The sequence below is a fragment of the Typopeltis vanoorti genome, chromosome 24 (assembly GCF_054136105.1).
Source record: "Typopeltis vanoorti isolate ZY-2024b chromosome 24, IOZ_Tvanoo_1.0, whole genome shotgun sequence".
NCBI lineage: Eukaryota > Metazoa > Arthropoda > Arachnida > Uropygi > Thelyphonidae > Typopeltis > Typopeltis vanoorti.
In genome coordinates this window covers 87,272,746-87,294,419 of record NC_143572.1, presented here as the reverse complement: position 1 = coordinate 87,294,419, position 21,674 = coordinate 87,272,746, and the positions used below count along the sequence as shown (strand labels likewise).

At 33.3% G+C, this 21,674-nt stretch overlaps 1 protein-coding gene across 1 annotated transcript in view; it reads right to left on the bottom strand.

Moving 5' to 3' along the window:
- The window catches only part of LOC150093524 (translationally-controlled tumor protein homolog), a 73,999-nt gene that overhangs the window by 10,400 nt on the left and 41,925 nt on the right, over positions 1 to 21,674 (bottom strand). The window contains exon 4 of the mRNA XM_090413288.1: positions 19,327 to 19,448. Coding sequence (XP_090269414.1) covers positions 19,327 to 19,448 — 122 coding nt within the window. The remainder of the gene's footprint in view (positions 1 to 19,326; positions 19,449 to 21,674) is intronic.

Genomic DNA, 21,674 nt, shown 5'->3' with positions numbered 1-21,674 from the left:
ATGTTATTGTTGATAGTGATGTTTTCTCCCTGGTGCAGGACACCAGAGTGTACAGAGGATTTGAAATTGGAAGTGATCACTATTTAGTCTTGAGCAGGATAAAACTGAATTTCATATTGAAAAGAAGAACATGTAAGAAAGTTTTAAAGCGAATAAAAGTTGAGCAGCTCTCAGATGTGAACTGTAGACTAAAATACACAAAGATTATTGGAAAAAAAAATGAAAAGAGTTTGAGAACAGCAACCAAACTTGGAGATTCAGTGGCAAGCCTTGAAGAAAACCATGATTGATTCAGCCAGAGAAGAATGTGGTGAGATTATCTGCAAGGATAGAAAAATCAGAACTCTATGGTGGACACAGGAAGTTAGAGGCAGTGAAGGAAAAGAAGAAAGCATATCAAAAGTTCCCGGCTAATAAGTCAGCTTGTGCTCTTAGAGAATACAGAGACAAATGTAAGAAAGCTAAACACTGTGCAAAACTAGCTAAACTGTGCTAAACAAAAGTCATGGGAGGACTTTGGGGTATTTTCTATGTTCTTGCCAAAGTCCTCCCATGACTTTTGTTTAGCTAGTTTTGCACAGTGTTTAGCTATAAGTTTAGGTGGTAAGATATTCTGGAGGTTGTTGAAGAAGCTTAGAAATGGAGGAAAGGGTGCTGTAAAAGGAGTTAGAGATGATAAAGGTGACATGAAAACAGGAAAAAAAGATACCCTTGAAATATGGAGTAATTACTTCAAAAAATTGCTAAATGAAACAAGCAGTGAGAGCACAGTGATAAAAAACTCTCAACAGACCTACAGTCAGGAATACATACCATTACTTGAAGCAGAAAAAGCCATCAAAGGCTTGAAATGTGGAAAGGCAGCAGGAGTAAGATATTCCGACCAGAAATGCTGAAGTATGGTGGTATAAAAGTCTTACAGTGGCTGCACTGCATAGTTCAGAAAGCCTGGACAGAGGGACGAATTCTGATGATTGGAGTAGAGCTCTCATAGTACCCATATATAAAAAGGGAAATAAAACTGAATGTGAGAATTACAGAGGTATTTCCCTACCCAGTGTTCCTGGCAAGATTTATGCAAGTATACTTGAGAAACGGTTGAGAAGCATTGTGGAAGAAAAGCTTGGTGAAGAACAAGCTGGATTCAGGCCAAATAGAGGCTGTCAGGATCACATCTTCACTTTACGACAAATAGTCGAGAAAGCATGGGAATATAACAAAGATCTATATTTAAGTTTTGTCGATCTGGAAAAGGCATATGACAAGGTGCAACCAAGAGAGAAGCTATTCAATATACTACAGTTATATGGTGTTAATGGGGCATTATATCAAGCAATACTTAAGTCTTTATTTGAGTTGTAACTCAGCAGTTAGAATTGAAGGGAAGTACAAGAAGATGGTTTAATGTTAAATCTGGTGTGAGACAAGGACGTACATTATCCCCTTTGTTATTCATTATCTATATGGATCACATTATGAAGGAAAGTGGTATTAAACAGGAGATCAAAATTGGAGATGTTAATGTCAGCTCTTTGCTTTATTCGGATGATGTTATACTTCTAAATAAATCCGCTACAAGTCTGCAAGATTCCCTGACTAAATTGAATAACTGTTGTAATAGACAAAGACAATGAAAATAGGCAGAGTCGTTGAAAATGTCAACTTCGTTGTGAACAGAGAACCTGTGGAACAAGTAAAACATTTCAGCTACTTAGGCACGATTAGTGCAGATGGTAAATTAAATAGGGAATTAGACAACAGAATCAACAAAGCTGGTATGTAGGAAGTCAATTGAATAAATTCATATGGAATAAGAGAGAAATTAGTCAGAACACTAAATTAGCTCTATACAAAACAGTGTTCAAACCATTTTTAATTTATGGATCTGAGAGCTGGGTCAGAAGTAAAATACTTGACCAAAGACTAGAGATCGCAGATATGAGAGTGCTGAGAAAGATTGGAGGCGTGAACAGATGGCATCAATGGCAATATTGTAAAATCTCAATGTAGCTTTAAAATACCAAAGCGCTTTACATCCATTTTTTACATATGTGCAAGAGCACAGGAAAGTTGTTTACTAGTTTTGTGTATGACAGAAGTGCTTACAAGCTCTGCGCTAACACTTTAAAAGTTAGTATCTAAGAGTGCCGCTAGGTTTAGAGAAGTTTCCACAGCCCGAAAGGACAAGAGAGGTATCAAAGAGGTCTGCTAGTTTTAGACAAGTTCTGCGCCCGGCAAAATACGATCAAAAGAATGCATGGAGGAGAACAAAGAGCAGGTCAAACTTAAAGGAAGATGAAAGAGTCATGCCAAATTCTTTGGGGTTTACTACCCTTAGTGCAAGGACCCAAGATCAGAAAATAAAAGGGGACTGGACTGAGATGAGCATGAGGGCTACCAGTCGTCAGCAGAGAGTCATCAGAAGTTGGAACCAGAGCAAGGGTGGCAGAGCACGAGGAGAGGCAAGACCCCAGTTACTAAACAGGAGAGCAGAGATCCAGGTGCCAAGAGAGAGCAAAAGGCGAAGCAATGTTACCAAAGAGAGCCAGATCAGTCATTGGCAATTAGTAGCAGAAGTGGCTGCAATTAGAAGCACAAGTTCCCGAAGTAAGGATCCAGAGGAGAATTTGCCAGTGTGCTGAAACCTCTTGTACCACAGATTGCAGTCAAAAAGTTAGCTAATATGCCAAAGTGATACAGGTGTAGCAAGATACTCCTGAAGGAAGCCTAATACTCGAGATGAAAAAAAGGCTATAAAGACTTTAGTAAAAGACTCTTGACTGAATGTGCGATACAGAGCCTCTGTAAGTTACTTCCCTTTGTACATGTATATTTTCTCTTATAATCTAGGAGATATGTTGTATATGGACTGTTAAGAATTAGTTTAATAGTAATAAGAAGTGTCCATTAGAGAGTCAATTGACATGTTAGAAATTAATATCTAATTTGTAAATATAACCTCTTTGCGAGTAAACTAGAAGTTTAATAAGTTGAATTCATAAGCAGAGTAAATAAGTTGTAGAGTTAAAGAGATTATTTAGTGTTGAAGTGAAAGGGTTCTAATTTTATGCTAAAGATTTTTTAGATGGGTAGAGAAAGCAATCTCCCTGTCGTTTGATTCATGTATATTTCATATTAATGTAAATAAATGTGTTTTAATTATTTGTTAAAAGAGTGCTGCCTGTTTACAAATGCACTGTTCCTAAATAAATCTGACTTGTGAGTGGGAAACAACTAAGGCATTAAAAGTGCAGTTTTATTACTTAAGAACCACGACTGTTTATAGGAAGTTACGTTACTAAGAGAGAGAGAGATCTACCGGAAGTTTTATCGAGTCTTATGCCGAATATTTGATATACTGATGGCGCAATCTGACAAATATTTCAGCGTTCATAGGCATATGACTAATAAATACAGAAGGTGGATAAACATAATAAGCAGTAGAGTAAGTGAGAAAGGTTACGACAGAAAGAAAGCGCGCACAGCTAATTAGTAATATAGAATAATGGTATATAAAGTATAGAGTAAAAGACATTTTAAATAATAGCAACAAACAGCTAATATTACAATATCATATTAAAAACGAGGATATTAGGAAAGTACTTGACGTTGTCAGCATCCAGGAATGCGTTAGCAGAGCTAATCTCAGGTGATATGGTCACTTGAACAGAATGGACGAGGAAAGATTAGCAAAACAAGTGTTCTCTGCCAGCCTGGCAGGAAAACAACCCAGAGGAAGACCAAGATATAGGTGGATTGATACGGTACAAAGTGCCTCAGACGACAGAAATATAAGATCTGATAATGTTGGAGTCTTGACAAGTAACAGACTGATTTGGAGGAAAATTGTAGATAGGAAGTTAGTAATGATGTAATTTTTTCATGTAGTACTGTCATATCCTGTACAACCCTTGAGGGTACTTTGATGATGATGAAAAAATAATATCCAAAGTTTGATGACAACCACAAAAAGACACACTAGAACAACATGCAGATAGGTAACATTATGTATTTGTTGAAAACACTGAATCCTGAGATAAAAACGATTCTAAGTATGTACTAATGCTTACGTACATTCATTGTTTAAAAAAAAAAAAAAAAAAGCCTGGATCTTTATTCAGTTACAAATAAATCTGATGTAGAAAAATTAACTTCAATTTGGATTGACGTAGGTCAAATTGTTAGTAGTGCATCTAACAGAATTTTTTGGTTCAATGCCAGTATACATTCAGCTTCATTCTCATTTAACTTTTTAATGATGAAATACTTTGAATTGATTTTTCATTCAAAATGAATATCTCTCGTTAGCTATTTTTTTAATGCACATATAATTTTCCATTTCTTTGTTCACATTGTTGTTTCAGATTTAGAACCAGACTTGGCTGCTATGCTCACTATGCATATCCTACACACTCCTTACCTGGAGGCCTCAAGAAGTTGCATTCACTCTCAGATAGTGCCATCAATTGGTTACTGTAACTGTCAATCTATATATACCCTTTTTTATTTAAATTCCGTTATTGATTTCACAGATAATTTTTGATGCAACTCATTTTATATAATTTCATTTTCATCCGCCATAATACAAAAATCATTACCCTTGTTTAAACGATAAGTGATAAGACTTTCCCTATTCACAGATGTTTAGTTTCTTTCAAAATTTATTTCAATTTGGATTGACATAGGTCAAATTGTTAGTAGTGCATCTAACAGAATTTTTTGGTTCAATGGCAGTATACATTCAGCTTCATTCTCATTTAACTTTTTAATGATGAAAATACTTTGAATTGATTTTTTATTCAAAATGAATACCTCTCTCATTAACATGCACATATAATTTTCCATTTTTTTGTTCACATTGTTTTGAACAAAGAAATTACAAAAGAGGAAATTACTAAACAAAATTACAAGAGGAATCTAAAAAATTTCATCACTAGTTAGCAAAATGCATCAATATTGCTTAGTGCTTCAACTGCAAGTCTTACAAGTTTTAAACATTATATTGTTTAATATTCATCCTTCCATAAATAAGAACTTCCCTTAAAAATCTGTCAATCATACTTTCTAACACTTGCGGTGTGCAAAACGACTATGTTCATGCACACTTTCTTTTTTTGCAAAATTAAATTAAAATTTTTTCTTATACTGGATATTGAAGAGGAAACATCGGATAATGAATATCCTAGATTATCAATATGCAATTCAACGTGTTTCTTCATCATTGTCATAACTTTTGCTTTCACCACTATCATTGCTATCTTTTGACAAAAAAAAAAAACTTATCTCAGAAAGATGTATGTGGTGGAAACTTTTTCAAGCCACCAAATATGCTGTGCAGTGGTTTCACAGCAAACATGAAATTCATTTCCTACCCCAAGGATCAAAGCATTCATGCCCATAACAGAAGTTGAACTGACAGTCTATTGGTTGGACAGCAGCTACACTAACCACTTGGTTTGCATTACTCTCGTATATTTTCTATTACTTTCTGTAATTTCTAAATTTAACTGTCTTTCAAAGTATTTTTTTTAATGTGGCTTCCACCACACTTATCTTCAGTTTATTTCACGTTTACCATATTTGATTAGACTCCTCCATTTGAGCTTTTCAAATAATCTCCAGAATATTTTGCAAACTTCCAGATATTTATCTTGTATCTTCCAGAACTTTTGTTTGGTTATTATTGTACAGTTTAGTTACCTTATATTTATCTCTGTATTCTTTAAAGTGTCTGCTGACTTATTTTTGCTAAGAACTTTCAATGTTTTTCTACTTTTCTGGGATGCCTAACTTCCTGTGTCTATCTTTATACAAACTTCATATGCCTCCCTAGCTGAATCAAATCAATGTTTTCTTCAGTTTGTCAGTAACATTCCAAGGTTAGGTTCTTACTTTCAAACGTTTCATTTTTTTTTTTTTTTCTTAAATGTTTGTATAGCTGAGTCTAACTTTTACCTCTAAAACCTGCTCAACTTTCAAGAAGTTAGGGGCAAATTTCAAAATGATGAAATTCATCACCATCATTAAATTCCTGACATGTACCTGCAAGGGGTGTACAGGATTACATCATTAAACTTCCTATCTACAATTTTCTGCCTGATCAATCTGTTATCTCTGCCAAAACTCCACCACCAGATCTTATATTTGTCTTGTAATGCACATTTTACTGTATCAAACCATCTACATCCTGGTCTTTCTCTGAGTCTTTTTCCTGCCAACCTGACACTTGTTTTACTAATCTTTCCTCTCTCATTCTGTTTAAGTGACCAATACCACTAAGATTAGCTCTAATAACACATTCCTGGATGCTAACAATGTCAAGTTCTTTCCTAATATCCTCATTTTTAATATGATATTGACAGTGATGCCATCTGTTCATGCCTATAATCTTTCTCAGGATTCTCATGTCTGTGGTCTATGGCATTTGGTCAAGTGTTTTATTTCTAGCCCAGCTCTCAGATCCACAAGTTAAAATTGGTTTGAACAATGTCTTGTATACAGCTAATTTAATTTTGACTAATTTCTCTCTTATTCCATGTAAATTTATTCAGTTGACTTCCTACCGTTTTTGATTCTCTTGTCTATTTAATTTATCATCTTCACTAAATATCGTGCCTAAGTAGCTGAATTTTTTTTCAGCTGTTCAGTTGTTCTATAGGTTCTCCATTCACAATGCAGTTGATATTTTCAATCCTTCTGCCTATTTTCATCGTCTTTGTCTTGTTACTGCTGACCTTCATACCTTATCTTTTACAACAGTTATTCAATTTAGTCAAGGAATCTTGCAGATATGTGCCAGATTTATTTAGAAGTATAACATCATCTGAATCAAGTAAAGAGCTGATATTAACATCTCCATTTTGATATTAGGTTTAATACCACTTTTCTTCATAATGTGATCCATATAGATAATGAATAACAGAGGGGCTAATGAACATCCTTGTCTGACACAAGATTTAACATTAAACCTTCTTCCTGTACTACCTTCAATTCCAACTGCTGACTAACAACTCAAATAAAGACTAAGTATTTATTTCAGTTATTTATTTAATAAGTATTGCTTGATATAATGCCCCACTGACACCATACAACTGTAGCATTTTGAATAGCTTTTCTTTTGACACTTTGCATGCCTTTTGTGGGTCTACAAAACTTAAATACAGATCATTGTTATATTCCCATGATTTCTCAATCCATTTGTCGTAAAGTGAAATTCTGATCCTGACAGCCTCTATTTGGCCTGAATACACCTTGTTCTTCACCAAGCTTCGCTTCCACAATCCTTCTCAACCGTTTCTCAAGTATACTTACATAAATCATACCAGGGACACTCAGTAGGAAACACATCTGTAAATCTCACATTCAGTTTTATTTCCCTTTTTTGTGCATGGGTACTATGAGAGCTCTGCTTCATTTATCTGGAATTTATTCCTCTGTCGAGGCCTTCTAGATTATGCAGTACAGCCACTGTACCTCTATACTTGAGTATTTCTGGTCAAATATCATCTACTCCAGCTGACTTTCTACATTTTAGGTTTTTGATGGCTTTTCTACTTCAAGTATATGGATACGTATTCCTGATTGCATGTCCGTCGAGTGTTTTTTTACCAGTGCTTGTTTCATTTAGCAATATTTCAAAGTAATTACTCCATACATCAAAGATATTGTAAAAATAATCATATTAAAAATTCTGAATATTTTTACGTATTAATTATGCTTGTTAGTTTTTGTTTTCATACACGCAGTGTCTGCACTTGTGATGTGCTCGTTATGAAAATGTTATTAGAAGTAACATGTAAAGAAGTAAAAATATTGATGTACTTACTAAACTGAATATTTGTGTTACTTATAAGAAAGTTTGTTGTTGTTTAAAAATGTTGAATTTTGTGTTTTGTGAAAGACTTTCTCTTAGCACTGATGGATACAGCGAGTCAGCCATTTTATTGCAGTGCGTAGTTTCTGACTTTTGTGAAGTGCGCATGCTCCCGGAGAGAACTTGATGTGTGATTGACAGCTGACAAGGAAAGCGTTGCGTATCCAAGTTACAGTTGTAAACAAGAGAGCGTTCGGAAAGTTTTTAGAACACTGGCCGAGATATATTCAAGTTGGGTGGAACTTGGTTTTTTGTGTGCGACAGTCAAAAGGAAATTTCATTATGTATTCCGAAAAAGGAATAGTGAAAATAATAGGTTTCAAGCAGGAATAAGTAAAGAATAAAAAGGAAATCTTGAAACTATAAGTTTTATAAACTGGCCGGTAAATATTCAAGTTGGAAGGAACTTGATTTTTTTGTGTGTGGCAGTCAGAAGAAATTTTATAGTGTATTCCGAAAAAGGAATAGTGGATATAATAGGTTTCAAGGAGAAATAAGTAATGAATAAAAGGAAATCTTGAAACTGTAAGTTTTTATGGTAAAATAAGTTAAGACTGTCAATTTAGTATTGTGAATGAAAGGAGAACTTGTTGCTTACATTCTAAAGTGAATGTTTTTCTTAGAGAAAATATTGATAAGGAAATTTTATAAGTATTAAGAATGCCTGAAAGTGAAAGTTTAGAAAATATATTGATTAAGAAGATTTCTAGGTATTAAAGGTGCCTGATCTGATGAGTATTACTACTAAAAGGAAAACAGGATATAGTCAAGAAGACTTTATGTGTGTTACATTGATTGATGAAAAGGATCCTGAAAATGAAGTACAGAGCCTTGTAACTTCTGGAAAAGAGCCTTAACAGAAAGAGAAAAAGACTATGAACATTTTTTTGTGATTGTGAAAAAAAAAGTGTTTAGTCTTAAGAGTAAGTTTATATTTTTAAATAAGGCCTTGGATCCATATAATCTGTAGTTATAGTTATGTATTATTACTAGAAATGTATATATATTGTTTTAGTTTTATTAAATGTGTTTATTTTGTACTTGGTATTGAGTCAATGATTAGTTGGATTCTGAAAGAGTGAGTTAAAGTCATTGCATCAATTGGAGTGAACTCTTTGTGCAAATATAATAACATATAGGGACACTGGGAATCAAAATAAAAATAATTGTTAGTAAAAGAAATGTATATAATATTTCACCTCATAAGTATATAGTATAATAACTAACAATATCTTTTTTTCAGTTTGATTTCACCTTTATCATCTCTAATTCCTTTTACAGCACTCTTTCCTCCATTTCTGAGCTTCAATCACAAGAATCTTACCATCTTCTCGATATTTTCTATGTTCTTACGAAAGTCTTCGCATGACTTGTTTTAGCTTTCTTACATTTGTCTCTATATTCTTTAAGAGCAAAAGCTGACTGATTTGCCAGGAACTTTTAATATGCTTTCTTCTTTTCCTTCACTGCATCTTTAAATTCTTGTGTCCATCATGGAGTTCTGATTTTTCTATCCTTGCAGATAACCTCACCACATGCTTCTAATGGCTGAAGTCATGTTTTCTTCAGGGTTTGCAACTGAATTTCCAAGGTTTGGTTCCTGTTCTGAAACTCTCATTTTTTCTTCAATGTGTGTACTTTAGTCGACACTTCACATCTGAGAGCTGCTCAACTTATATTTCCTTAAACTTCCTTACATGTTCTTATTTTCAATATGAAATTCAATTTTATCCTGCTCAAGACTAAATGGTGATCACTTTCAATTTTAAATCCTCTGTACAGTCTGGTGTCCTGTACCAGTGAGAAAACATCACTATCAACAATAACATAGTCAATGAGACTTTTCTTATTCCTTGCCACTTCTCTCCATGTGAATTTGCACACATTTTTATGTTGGAACATGGTGTTAGTAATAACTAGTCCATGTCCTGAGCAGATATCCAACAAGTATTTGCCATGATTATTAGCTTTGCTTTCTCTAAATTTTCCCAAAATATTTTTGTATGTTTCACAATCATTTCCTACTCTGCTATTTAGATCCCCAACAAGGACCAACTTTTCATTTTTCATTGTGCCAGTTGCTTTCTCTAAAGCCTAGAAAAATTTCTCTACTTCTACCTTAGTAGAACCTTCTGTGGGACCATAGGCACAAATAAGTCTCATTGTCCAGTTCCCCATTCTGATACTTGCCCACATTACTCTACTTGATATTGACTGCCATTCAAGATTAGCTGTAAACTAAAGGTGTTTTTAATCTATTCTATTTTATTATTCCTTTATTTTATCTTTATTATTTATTATATCTCTCTTATTTATTTTCTTATATCTTACTTCTATATCTTAAATATCTTATCATCAATACCCACTTCTTTAACTTATGTCTCTTTCCCTTATACAACTCTATTAACTTTAAACTTATATCCTCCTGTTCCTTATTTCTACCTCCAGTATTCCTATTTTTATTATACCAAAGATCTCTAGATATTTATTTGAATTAGTGACTGCGCCTCAGGAAACCCTTTTATGGTATTAAATATTACTACTTTAGGTAGATATCATTCCTTACTCTTATATACAGTCATGGCTATCCCTTTATCTAAATCTCGTATTAATTATCTATCTTCCCCACTCACAAGCTCGGTTGTTTTTTTAGAACAGTGCATCAAAGAATTAAATTATCAGGCAACACTATTAATATTTAAACAACAAAAATTTAATTCACATAAGACACATTTTTACACTGCATCTTCAATAATAAAAGGAAACATCACAATTTAAATCTGCATAAATAGATTAAGTTCCTAAATTATCTCATGTCACATATTTAACTAATTTTCTTAATGCAACATAAGTCATTTATATTGAGCAATGGTACTTGATACTGAATTATTAAATCTTACTCATTGAACACATAAATGATATCTTTTATACACAATTGCTCTTTCCTTTCTATGCTGGGAATATTCTATAGGCAAGTTTCAAACAGTTACACTATGACTTATTTCAACTACAAATAAACACTTTATAATTCTTTAACTGTTAGATATGTCTATTTAGATCAGCTTCTACTTATGTTCTCTTAAAATCTCAAGGAAATTTAACAAACGGGTCAACTCACACTTTATAGCTGCTACCCTCTGTGTACCTGGCTTCGAACTGGACTTCCGTTCCATGCCAGGTCTTTTTTCAATCCCTCTTTACGCTGCCAATGGGTCACTGATGCTTCCTTGGGACACTGTACTGCTGCACTTCGGGCGAAGATTATCGGCTCGTGGAATGCTTGCATGCGTGTTGGATTAACAGAGCAATTTCTTCCCTCTGACAACAGCTCCCGGCGAAGACATCGACTATCAGTTTTGCCTTGCAGATCGGCTCATCGTCATCTTTCTTTCAGATCACTGGCATAATTTCTCCCGATGCCATGTCCTCAATGGCTTACATCTGCCAGACAACCGTTGGCGACTTCTTGATCCTGACCTCTGGATCACTTGACGAAAATTTCTTGAACCGATGTTGCGATCTTTTCGTCTATGCCTTTTATTCGGTCACTTCCGAATCCTTGTGCAGAGATATGTGAACCCTGAACATTTCGGCGAAATCCTTTGATCCTTTTCTTTGATTGACCCTTCCTTTGTTTTTCCCCTACACTCCCCAAATTCTATTTGTTCTGGCAGCAGACATTCATTTGAAGCTTTTGTCGGTCTACCTAGCACTGACCTTGAGCTTCCCATGTAGAACACACACAAAGTTTGACGTCTTTACAAAGCTCTTAGAATATACTGCTTTACTATTGGCAAGGTATTGCCTTAATACTATACCTTCTAGAATATTCCCTTATTTGGCATAGAGCACATACAAATTCCCATTGGGATTATTTACATATAACATACAACTATTTACAAGTTACAGGTCTTACTGGGCTCGACCTTGGTAAACCTTATGTAAAATTATTTAGACTTGTTATAGCTACATAAATATTTTTAAACAGCCTCATATTTAGTGTTGAATACTATAGCTACTCCTTTTCTTTAATTGTCATTACCTGAATATAACATTTTGTATTTATTGCTTTGTATGTTGAAGAAATTGGATAATGGAATTTAGTTAAGCACCATTTATTTACAGGTCAAATACTCAAGAAAACTGATTCAGCTAGAGAAGCTCATTAAGTTTTATGCAAGGATAGAAAAATGTGAACGCAGTTGATGGAAAGGGTGAAAGAGCTGGTTCTGGAAAAGAAAAAAGTATGTCAAAATTTCCCAGCAATAAGGTGGCTGATGTCCTAAAAGAGCTAAGGTTATACGTAAAAGTAATTGATTAAGTCATGAGAAGATTGGTAAAAATATAGAAGATAAATAGGAAGTTGTAAAGCACTCTGAAGGTTACTCAAAAAAGAAAACAAAAAACAATGAAATGGAGAACAGTGTAAAAGTAATCAAAGATGATAATAATGGCATGAAGAAACACTAAAGATTCTAGATATCTGGAGAAATCACTTTAAAACACAAATGAAACAGTGAGAGAACAGTCTTTCTCCTGAATATATATATATTTTTTTTTTATCAATCAGAAGTACATATCAACACTTCAGTTAGAAAAAGCCATCAAAAGGTCAAATATTAAAAGGCAGCTGAAATACATATTCAATCTGAATTTTTCAAATTAGATCAGTTTTCTGCTGGCTACATAGCATAATTCAGAAGGATTAGAGTCCTGTGTTTAAAAACAGACAAAACAATTCAGAATTTACTTGAGAAGAGGCTAAGAATTGTAAAAGAGGAAACTCTAAGAACAAGTTAGGCTCAGGACAAATAGAGGTTGTCAATCAGATTTTTACTTTCTGATAAATAACTAAGAAATCGTGGGAACATAATAGGAATCTGCACTGAAGTTTTGTATATCTGGAAAAAGCATATGACAAGGTGTCAAGAATAAAGCTGTCCAGTGGAAATACAAGATGCTTTGATGCAAAATGATAAGACTGCCTTAAAGCATCAACATGTACTATCTCCACTCGGTACAATCAAATATCAAATTTCTTTCAAATGGTATAAATTTTACATTAGTATATTAAAGATAATTGTTAGAATGAAACTTATTTATTCATAATTTTAATAATAAAATTATATTCTTAATACAAAATTTTCTGCCATGTGTTTTTGTTTATGATGAAAAAAATGAGGAAAATATGATGGCAAAATATTGTGGAAGTTATTGAAAAAGCTTGGAAATGGGAGAAAGAGTACTGTAAAAGGAATCAAAGATGCCATGAAAACTGAAAAATAAGGAGATATTAGATGCCTGGAGCAATTACTTTGAACTATTGTTAAATAAAACAAGCAGTGACAGAATAGTAGAAAATTTTTAGAAGGAATCCAAATAGGAGTACACATCAATAATTAAGTACAAAAAATTATCAAAAACTTGAAATATGGCAATGCAGAAAATGAGTCAACCAGAAATGCCCAAATATAGAGGTGCAGTTTGCATCTGGCTACACTGCATGCATAATTCAGAGGTTCTGGTCAGAAAGTCCAATTCCAAATGATTAGAATTCGCATATTTCCCATCTATAAAAAGGAAATAAAGCAGAATGTAAGAATTACAGGGAAATTTCTCTACCAAATGTTCATGCAAGCATATGTGAAAACAGGATAAGAAAAATTGTGGAAGAGAAAACGTGGAAATGTTTTTCTACTACAAACATTCTCTTTGAAATGTTTAGGGACTTACGTACACAAATAGCTAAGAAATCATAGGAATATGACATGATGCCATGAGAAAAGCTGTTCGGTATGGTGTAAATGGGATATTATTAAGCAATACTTACTCTATCTGAGATATAAGTCAGCAGTTACAATAGGAGGAGGTAGAGGAAGATGGATTCATGTAAAATCAAGGATAAGACAAGGATGTAAATCATGTAAGAAAGTAGCATTAAACTTTATTAGAATTTAGAAAAGCGATATCAAACTTAGCTCTTTGCTTTATGCAGATATTTTAATCCAAAATACATCCAAGTCCACATCTCCAGGATTATCTACCTCAATTGAATGATAGCTATAACAAATTTGGCATGAAAATTTGCAATAAAAATACTAAAACTATGAAAATAGACAGAAATGTAGAAAACTTCTGCCAGTTGCAATGGAGAACCTATACAGCAAGTAAAATATTTCAGCTATTTAGGCAGAGTTATTAGTGAAATGTATGGCAGAAGTCACATGGCAAATTAAATTTAGAAATAGCCAACAGAATAAACAAAGATAGTATGGTGGAGAACCAACTGAATAAATTTATATGGAAAGTAGCAATTAGCCAAAGCATTAAACTAGCAGCATACAAGTGTTCACACTAATTTTAAGTTATAGATATAAGAAGTAAGCTAGAAATAAAGCATTTAATCAAAAGATAAAGAAACCACAGGTATGAGTTCTAAGAAAAATTATGGATCTGAACAGATTGCAGTGGCAGATTATATTAAAAATGAAGATACTAGGAATGAAGTTGACATTGTTCACATTTGCAAATACATGAACAGGGCTAATCTAAGATGGTATGGTTATTTAAACAGCATTGTTTAAATGACCATACCACCTTAGATGAAAAAAGGTTAGCAAAACAGGTTTGATACCAAGATGGCAGGAAAAAGGACCTAGAGGAAGATCAGGGTCTAGGTCAATTAATTCAGTCAGCAGTGCCTTAGAAGAAATGTTAAAGACAACAATGTTGGAGTGCTTACAATAGAATAATTTGGAGGAAAATTATTGGTAGGAGATTAATAATAATGTAAAAGTAATCATATCAGCCTGAACATCCCCTTGAGGATGATGATAAAAAATAATTTTTATTTTTGATATATATTTAGAAAACACAGTTGCACCATTAGAAGTGCTAATTCACCTTAAAAAAAAAAAAAAGGCTTTTCACATGTGGCTGGTTGCGATGGAGTTGGATAGTAGGGTCTCAAACAAATCTAGTGCAAATCTTGAGAAAGCTGGGTAACAATTTTGACATGAAAATTAGCAATACAAAAACAAAAACTAGAAAAAACTGCATTCTGAATTGAGAATCTATAGAAGTAAAATATTTCAGCTGTTTAAGACTTGTTTTTAGTGAAGATGTCCAATTAATGAATATATTGAATAAGAGAGAAATTAGCCAAAATGCTGAACTAGCAGCATATAAGTGTTCAAACCAATTTTAATGTATGGATATAAGAGTTAGTTTAGAAATAAAACACTGGAATGCCATAGAATAAGCTTTAAGAAAAATTCTTCTTCCTTTTCCCCTCTTTTACCTTGTGGTGTTTCTATTCATTTAACTGCAAGCACATTCAAAGGTGGTTAGCCATATGGCTCCGGGTGTATCCTATGCCTGTAAGCATCGAGTTCTCAACGCTGCCTGTTCTCAAGTTCTACCTGCTTGTGGGATGAAAAACCCCCACATAAACTGAGGAGAAAAACCCTGCAGTCCACAGCTAACTTGGCAAGATCCTAAGCTCCTCACATCAGCAATGGGAATCGAACCCAGGACACTCCTTTCCCAGGCATATAGCCACTCGGCTAACTTGAGAAAAATTAAAGGAGTGAAACATGCAATCGATGGCAGAATCATTATTAGGAAGTAATTTGACAATGTGCAAGCAGAGCTAATTTAAGATGGTATAAAACAATGTCAGAAAAAAGGTTTGCAAAACAGGTATTCCATAGCAGGATGACAGGAAGAAAACCGAGAGGAAGACAAGCTGTTTTTGGATTGACTGTCAGAAGTGTCCCAGAATGTAAATACTGGAGTGATGAGAAGAGATTAGTAATAATGCACACTTATAATCATGTAATATCATCACAGTATTCTGTATATCCCCCTATGAGTATGAGGAAATGGATGGTGATGAAAGGCTAGAATGGTGATTTTTTTTTTTTTTTTTTGAGATGTGAAACAGCCATATTTAAAGAGAAGATAGCCCCCTATATCTCTCGGGCGACCCTGTAACCCCTAGAGTGTGTTTCCTGGATGGCAGATAGGGGAGCCCATATGCGTGTGTGCGTGCATGCGTCTGTATATGGTGGGGTGGTCCGAATATACTGAATAAAGACTCGTGGACCAACAGGGCCATCATCTTGATTGTGAGGGAAGTGGCACTCCCATGGAACCCTAGCTGGATCTATCCTCTCCTTCTGCTACTTTGAGGAAGATCCACTTACTTTAATCTTTCCTATAAGGCCTTATCAGCCAACTCTTCTTATTTTATGACCCTTATGCTTTTAGAGTATTCGAGGTCCATGGGGTCTTTTCATTTCTGGCCTTACAACTATGCCCTCTCTATAAACCTTACTATAATTTACTCTTTCCCCCTAATTCAGCCTACTACTAGTAAGCTGACAGAAAAAAAAATAATCAGATTGAATCTATAGCAAACGACAAAATATAATGCACATAGCAAACTGGAATGTAAGAGGAATAGCATATAAAGAAATAGAATTAGACCAATTATTAAATGAAAGAAATTTTAAAATAGCAGTAATCACTGAAACAAAAAAGAAATTAAAAGGAACCATGAGAACTGAAAATTTTAATGTGATATATAGTGGAGTTGACAGAGACCAAAGAGCACAAGCAGGAGTCATGATTTGGATTCATAACTCCCTTTCAAAACAGTTAAAACATTTTAAATTATGGAATGAAAGAATAATAGAAGCTAAAATAAAAATAGATAGGCTATTTAATAATAATTGGCTTATATGTCCCATAAGAGGGAAGAGAAGAGGATAATATTGATTTTTATAACAGCTACAAAACATGTATATTAAAATAAATAAAAATGCTTACGTAATTTTAGTAGGAGATTTAAATGCAAACTTAAATGAGACTTAAAAATTAAATTCCTATATTAATAATAATAATGGAATACATGGAGAACATACTCTAAACAGGAATGGAAAAAAAATTGATTGACTTTGTAGTTTATAATAACCTAAAAATAATGAATTCCTTCTATAAACATAAAGACATACATAAATATACTTGGGCAGCATGAGGATGGAAATCAATATTATATTACTTTATACTAAATGAAAAGACATAAAAATTTTCACTAGATATTAGAGTTCACAGAGGATATGAAATAAGCAGTGCCCACTTCCTCGTTAAAATAAAATTAAGATTACCACTTAAATAGCTACAAGTAACAAGAACAGAAAGAAAAATTGAAACATTTGTTTATAAAACTTGACTATTGAATGACAAATATACAATGGCTATATGAACAAGGAATTAACCAATATCAAGATAAAATAAAACAAAATGAAGAAATAGAAATAGAATGGCTTAATATAAAAATGATACTAAATGCAGCAGCAAATGAAAGACCAAAAAATTCAATAAAAGAAAAAACTGAAGATCTGGGATTATACAATCAAAGAAATAATCAAAAAGAAAAAAGAAGCCTATCACAAATGGTTAAGCAGTAAAAGATTAGAAGATGAAATAGAATATAAAAGAATAAAAGCCGTAGCTAAAAGAGAAGTCAGAAAATCATGGAACAAATTTGTTTCTAATTTAGAACATGATTTATATAAAAAAAGACCCAATGTATATAAAATTTTGAAACACTTAAATGCAGATACCAAAGAAAACAAAATTAAACACTGAATTGAAATTAGAATTTCTAAATTACTACACAGAATTGTGAACAGACAAATATTTTAAAAACGACAACTGGCAAACAATTAACGAAAATGAAAAGGAAATAACTAAAGAAGAATAGAAATCAGCCTGAAGGAAACAAGAAATGGAAAATCACCTGGAGAAGATAAGCTAGGTTCAGAACTATATAAATATGCAGGAACAAGATTCAAAGAAAGACTCTTATTATTTTTAAATAAGTTGAATAAATTTTTAAATAAAATTTATTCAACTGGTATTCCCCCAATAGAATGGAAAAAAGCAATTGTGATTCCTATCTTTAAAAAGGGTAGAGATGACCCTAAAAACTATAGAGGTGTCAGTATACTAAATTCCTGTTATAAAATATATAGCAGAATCTTAAATAGCAAACTAATGAAATATTCCAAAACTTTATTTTATAAGAACAGAATGGATTTAGAAAAGGACGATCATATAGACGCAGCCTTTTGCCTAAAATTAATAACAGAGAAAAGAAGAGAATACAATTTAGAAACAAATATTGCATTTATTGACTTTGAAAAAGCATTTGACAAAGTTAAAAGAAACATATTATTTAACATATTAAAAGAAAGACAAATACCAAATAATATCCTAAAAGCTATCACAAGTATATATGAAAATAATCAAATACAAATAAGATTAAAACACGAGCTATCATATACGAGAGAGATAAACCAAGGGGTCCGACAGGGATGTCCCCTCTCAGCAACTCTTCTTAATATTTACCCAAATGAAATAATAATGAAATGGAATAAGAATTTCCATCAAGGTATTAAACTTTCTCCTACTGTGAACTTAAACTCTCTCCTTTTTTGCCAAAGACCAAATAATAATTACAAATTCTGAAGATAACTTACAGAAAGCTATTTTAGATCTAAATGAGATAGCCAAAGATTATGGTATTATAATATCAACAGAAAAATCAAAAATTTTTCTGTTGATATTATCATATCAATTTTTTGATCTTGTTATCTATTATTGAGATAGTAATAGATAACAAGATCTTAAAGAGGTGAATTCATTTAACTACCTAGGACGTATGATCACATATGAAAATGAAAAAGATATAAACGTAAAAATTGCAAAATATTAAAAAATAACAGGTGTAATTAACTCTATATTTAAACCAAACCACACTAAAAGTACACAATACATTAGCCCCTACCAGTCTTATTGTATGGAAATGAAATCTGGACAATAAAACAAAAAGACAAACAAAGATTAATAACAGCAGAAATTAAGTTTATGAGAAAAACTGCAAAGTGTACTCTATTTGATCACAAAAGAAACAAAGAAATTATGAAAGAATTAAACCAAGAATCAGTAATAGAAAAAATTAAAAAATATAAACATAAATGGATGGAACACGTTCAAAGAATGAAAATAGAAAGATTACCAAAACAAGCCTTAAAGTACAAGTCATTAGGAAAAAGAAAACCAGGGCGTCCTCTTAAATGATTCAACGTTGACTTCAACAGGCCACACTAGGCCTAAATCCTTGATATGCATGATGATGATTTCTACATAGTCCGAAAATCCTGCTCCCAAAACCATACATGGAATATTTTCAAGCCACATCACACCTTCCTCTAAAATAGTATTCACCTGTTTGTATAGCAGCACAGTGAACATTATTACTGTTATGTAATTCCAATAAAAACATTTTGCAAAGTAGTAGATAATTTTGTAAATTATCTGCTGGATATTTAACTTTTTTCCTAAAACAAAAATTAAACTATTAAGTATATTATGACCAATCATACCCATGAAAAACTGTACATCACCCAATTTTGGAATAACTTTTTTGACTGCAGCGGTAAATTTTGCTTTTGCATCATCAATTTCTGAAGCACTTTTCTCTAGCTCCTTCCACTTATCTTGTAATCTGCAAGGAACAAAAAAAAAAAAAAAAAAAAAAAGTAACAACCTCACAATATGATCTGTAATTACACATGTAGAAGGTAAAATGAAACAAAATGAACTCTAGGGATATAATTTGCTGTAATAAACAGATTTCAGACATTCCTGAATATGAAGAATCTTGCTTTATTAAATTTACTTACTGTCAATAATGTTATCAAAGCGAATAAACAGCAAAACTAACAATTATCATTACTGAAATGCAGTAAAAAGATTCAAGTACAAAAAGATTTGCTCAGAAAATAATTAGAATTTGGAATGTACCCTGTCACTGTGTAAGAAGTCTTCAAAATAATGGTAAATTTAAACATAATCATGATGATGCAATTAAGATTCTATGCTTTTGCACCTCTAGATCAATTACTTTTTACTTCTTAAGGATATCATCATTACAGCAAGTGCTGGGCATACTGATTTTGCTTTGAGTGACTCCATATAGATAATCTAAAATAGATTAATTATTTTTTGGATGTGAATTAATATTGTGCAATAGGTTCTTGCATAATCCTCTGGGAATGGTGTGCTTCCATAGAGCTGGAATGACTGATTCAATTCTAGTTGCCAAATAGAGGCATTTTTTCTAGACCTATTTTCAGTTGGTTTCCAAGTCAGTCCATCTTTAGAACTATGATCAGCAAGTGCTGAAGCACACAGCATGAAAAAATGCATAATCCTCAGTTGCAACACTCACTACTGAGTTCCAAAATGACTCAGCAAGCAACAGCAATACAGCAATTGTTCATCAGTTGTGCTGAGGAACATGAGTTTCCATGGCTGAGCAACTTCACACAAACCTAATATCAGCAAGGGCAATGCCAAGTGTTTGGGTGGAGTGGCACAAAGCTGCTGCCATTGGATTCTTGAGCTGCAAAAAATGTGTTCTCTGGCATGGTGAATCACATTTCACCATCTGCCAGTCCAACAGATAAGTCTGGGTTAGGCTGATGCCAGAAGAATGCTACCCGCCTGAATGTAAAGTTTAGGGGAGGAGGTATCATGGTTCAGGCTGGGTTCCCCTTGTTCTAATGATGGGGAAATCTTAGGGCTTTGGCCTATAACATTCTAGACAATTATGTGCTTCCAAATTTATGACAAGAGGTCAGTGAAGGCCCTTTCCTGTGTCAACAAGATGCCTTGTCCACAGTGAGGTGTGTATGTACATAGATGGTGTGATAAAATGAGTAAAACTTGAGTGGCCTAATACTATTTCTTATTTTTATTGGAAAAAAAAATTAAAACATTAAGCAAGCAGAATATGAACTGGGGCACTGGAAAATGCAAAATAAAATGGACTTGCTTCCAGCATAATGAAATAAATCAGACGCATTGACAAACATTTACAATACTAATACAGCCAAATATGAACATAACAGAAATGAAAATTAAAAAAATAAAAATGGGAAGGTTACTCTAAACTACTGGTATATTACTTTTGTGGAGAATGGGAACAAATATGGAATATGATATAAAGTCAGTGAAAAGAAATCTATGCATACAATAAACAATCACAAAAAGACAACAATTGGAAAATTATTGCAGCAAATCATATGAAGGTAAATAAGAAAAATGCTAGAAATATTACAGAAAACACAGATAATACCGAAATAAACAATCTAATAGTCATCTCAAAACTGAAAATACGTTAAGATTCAACACATGAGAAATTTAAATGTCTTTAAGAAAAGACAGAACCAATAAATGGAGAATAAATATTACAATACTGGTATCTAAAAGGGAAATAAAAATGCGAGGGGTGCTTAAGGGTCAAAGCTGTAAAACTGAGAGGAGACCTCCACATAGCCTTTAAAGGAATGCAGAGAACTGACCAGGGCTTCTGACTTAATGTCCAATCTTCACCTTCTCGTGGTGCACCCTGTTGGGTATCTACTTGGATACTGAACGAATGAGGATGGGCTGGCAATTTGGGATTTAGCCGACCAAATTGTATTCCTATTGGTTAAACCAAAATACAAAATGATGGTACAACATGACAAAATTTCATGCTGGATGGGGCGTTGCCCGGTTAAACAAGGCCACCGTTGTTTTTGCCAGGGAACCAGGGCGAACATTGAAAAGTCAGCTACTGGAACAAATCTGAAAACACACACACCAACACAACATCACCAGAGTTAAAGATCGGTACTATCAACATAAGAAGCCTGAATGGCAAAGAAATGGAGCTAGCAGAGGA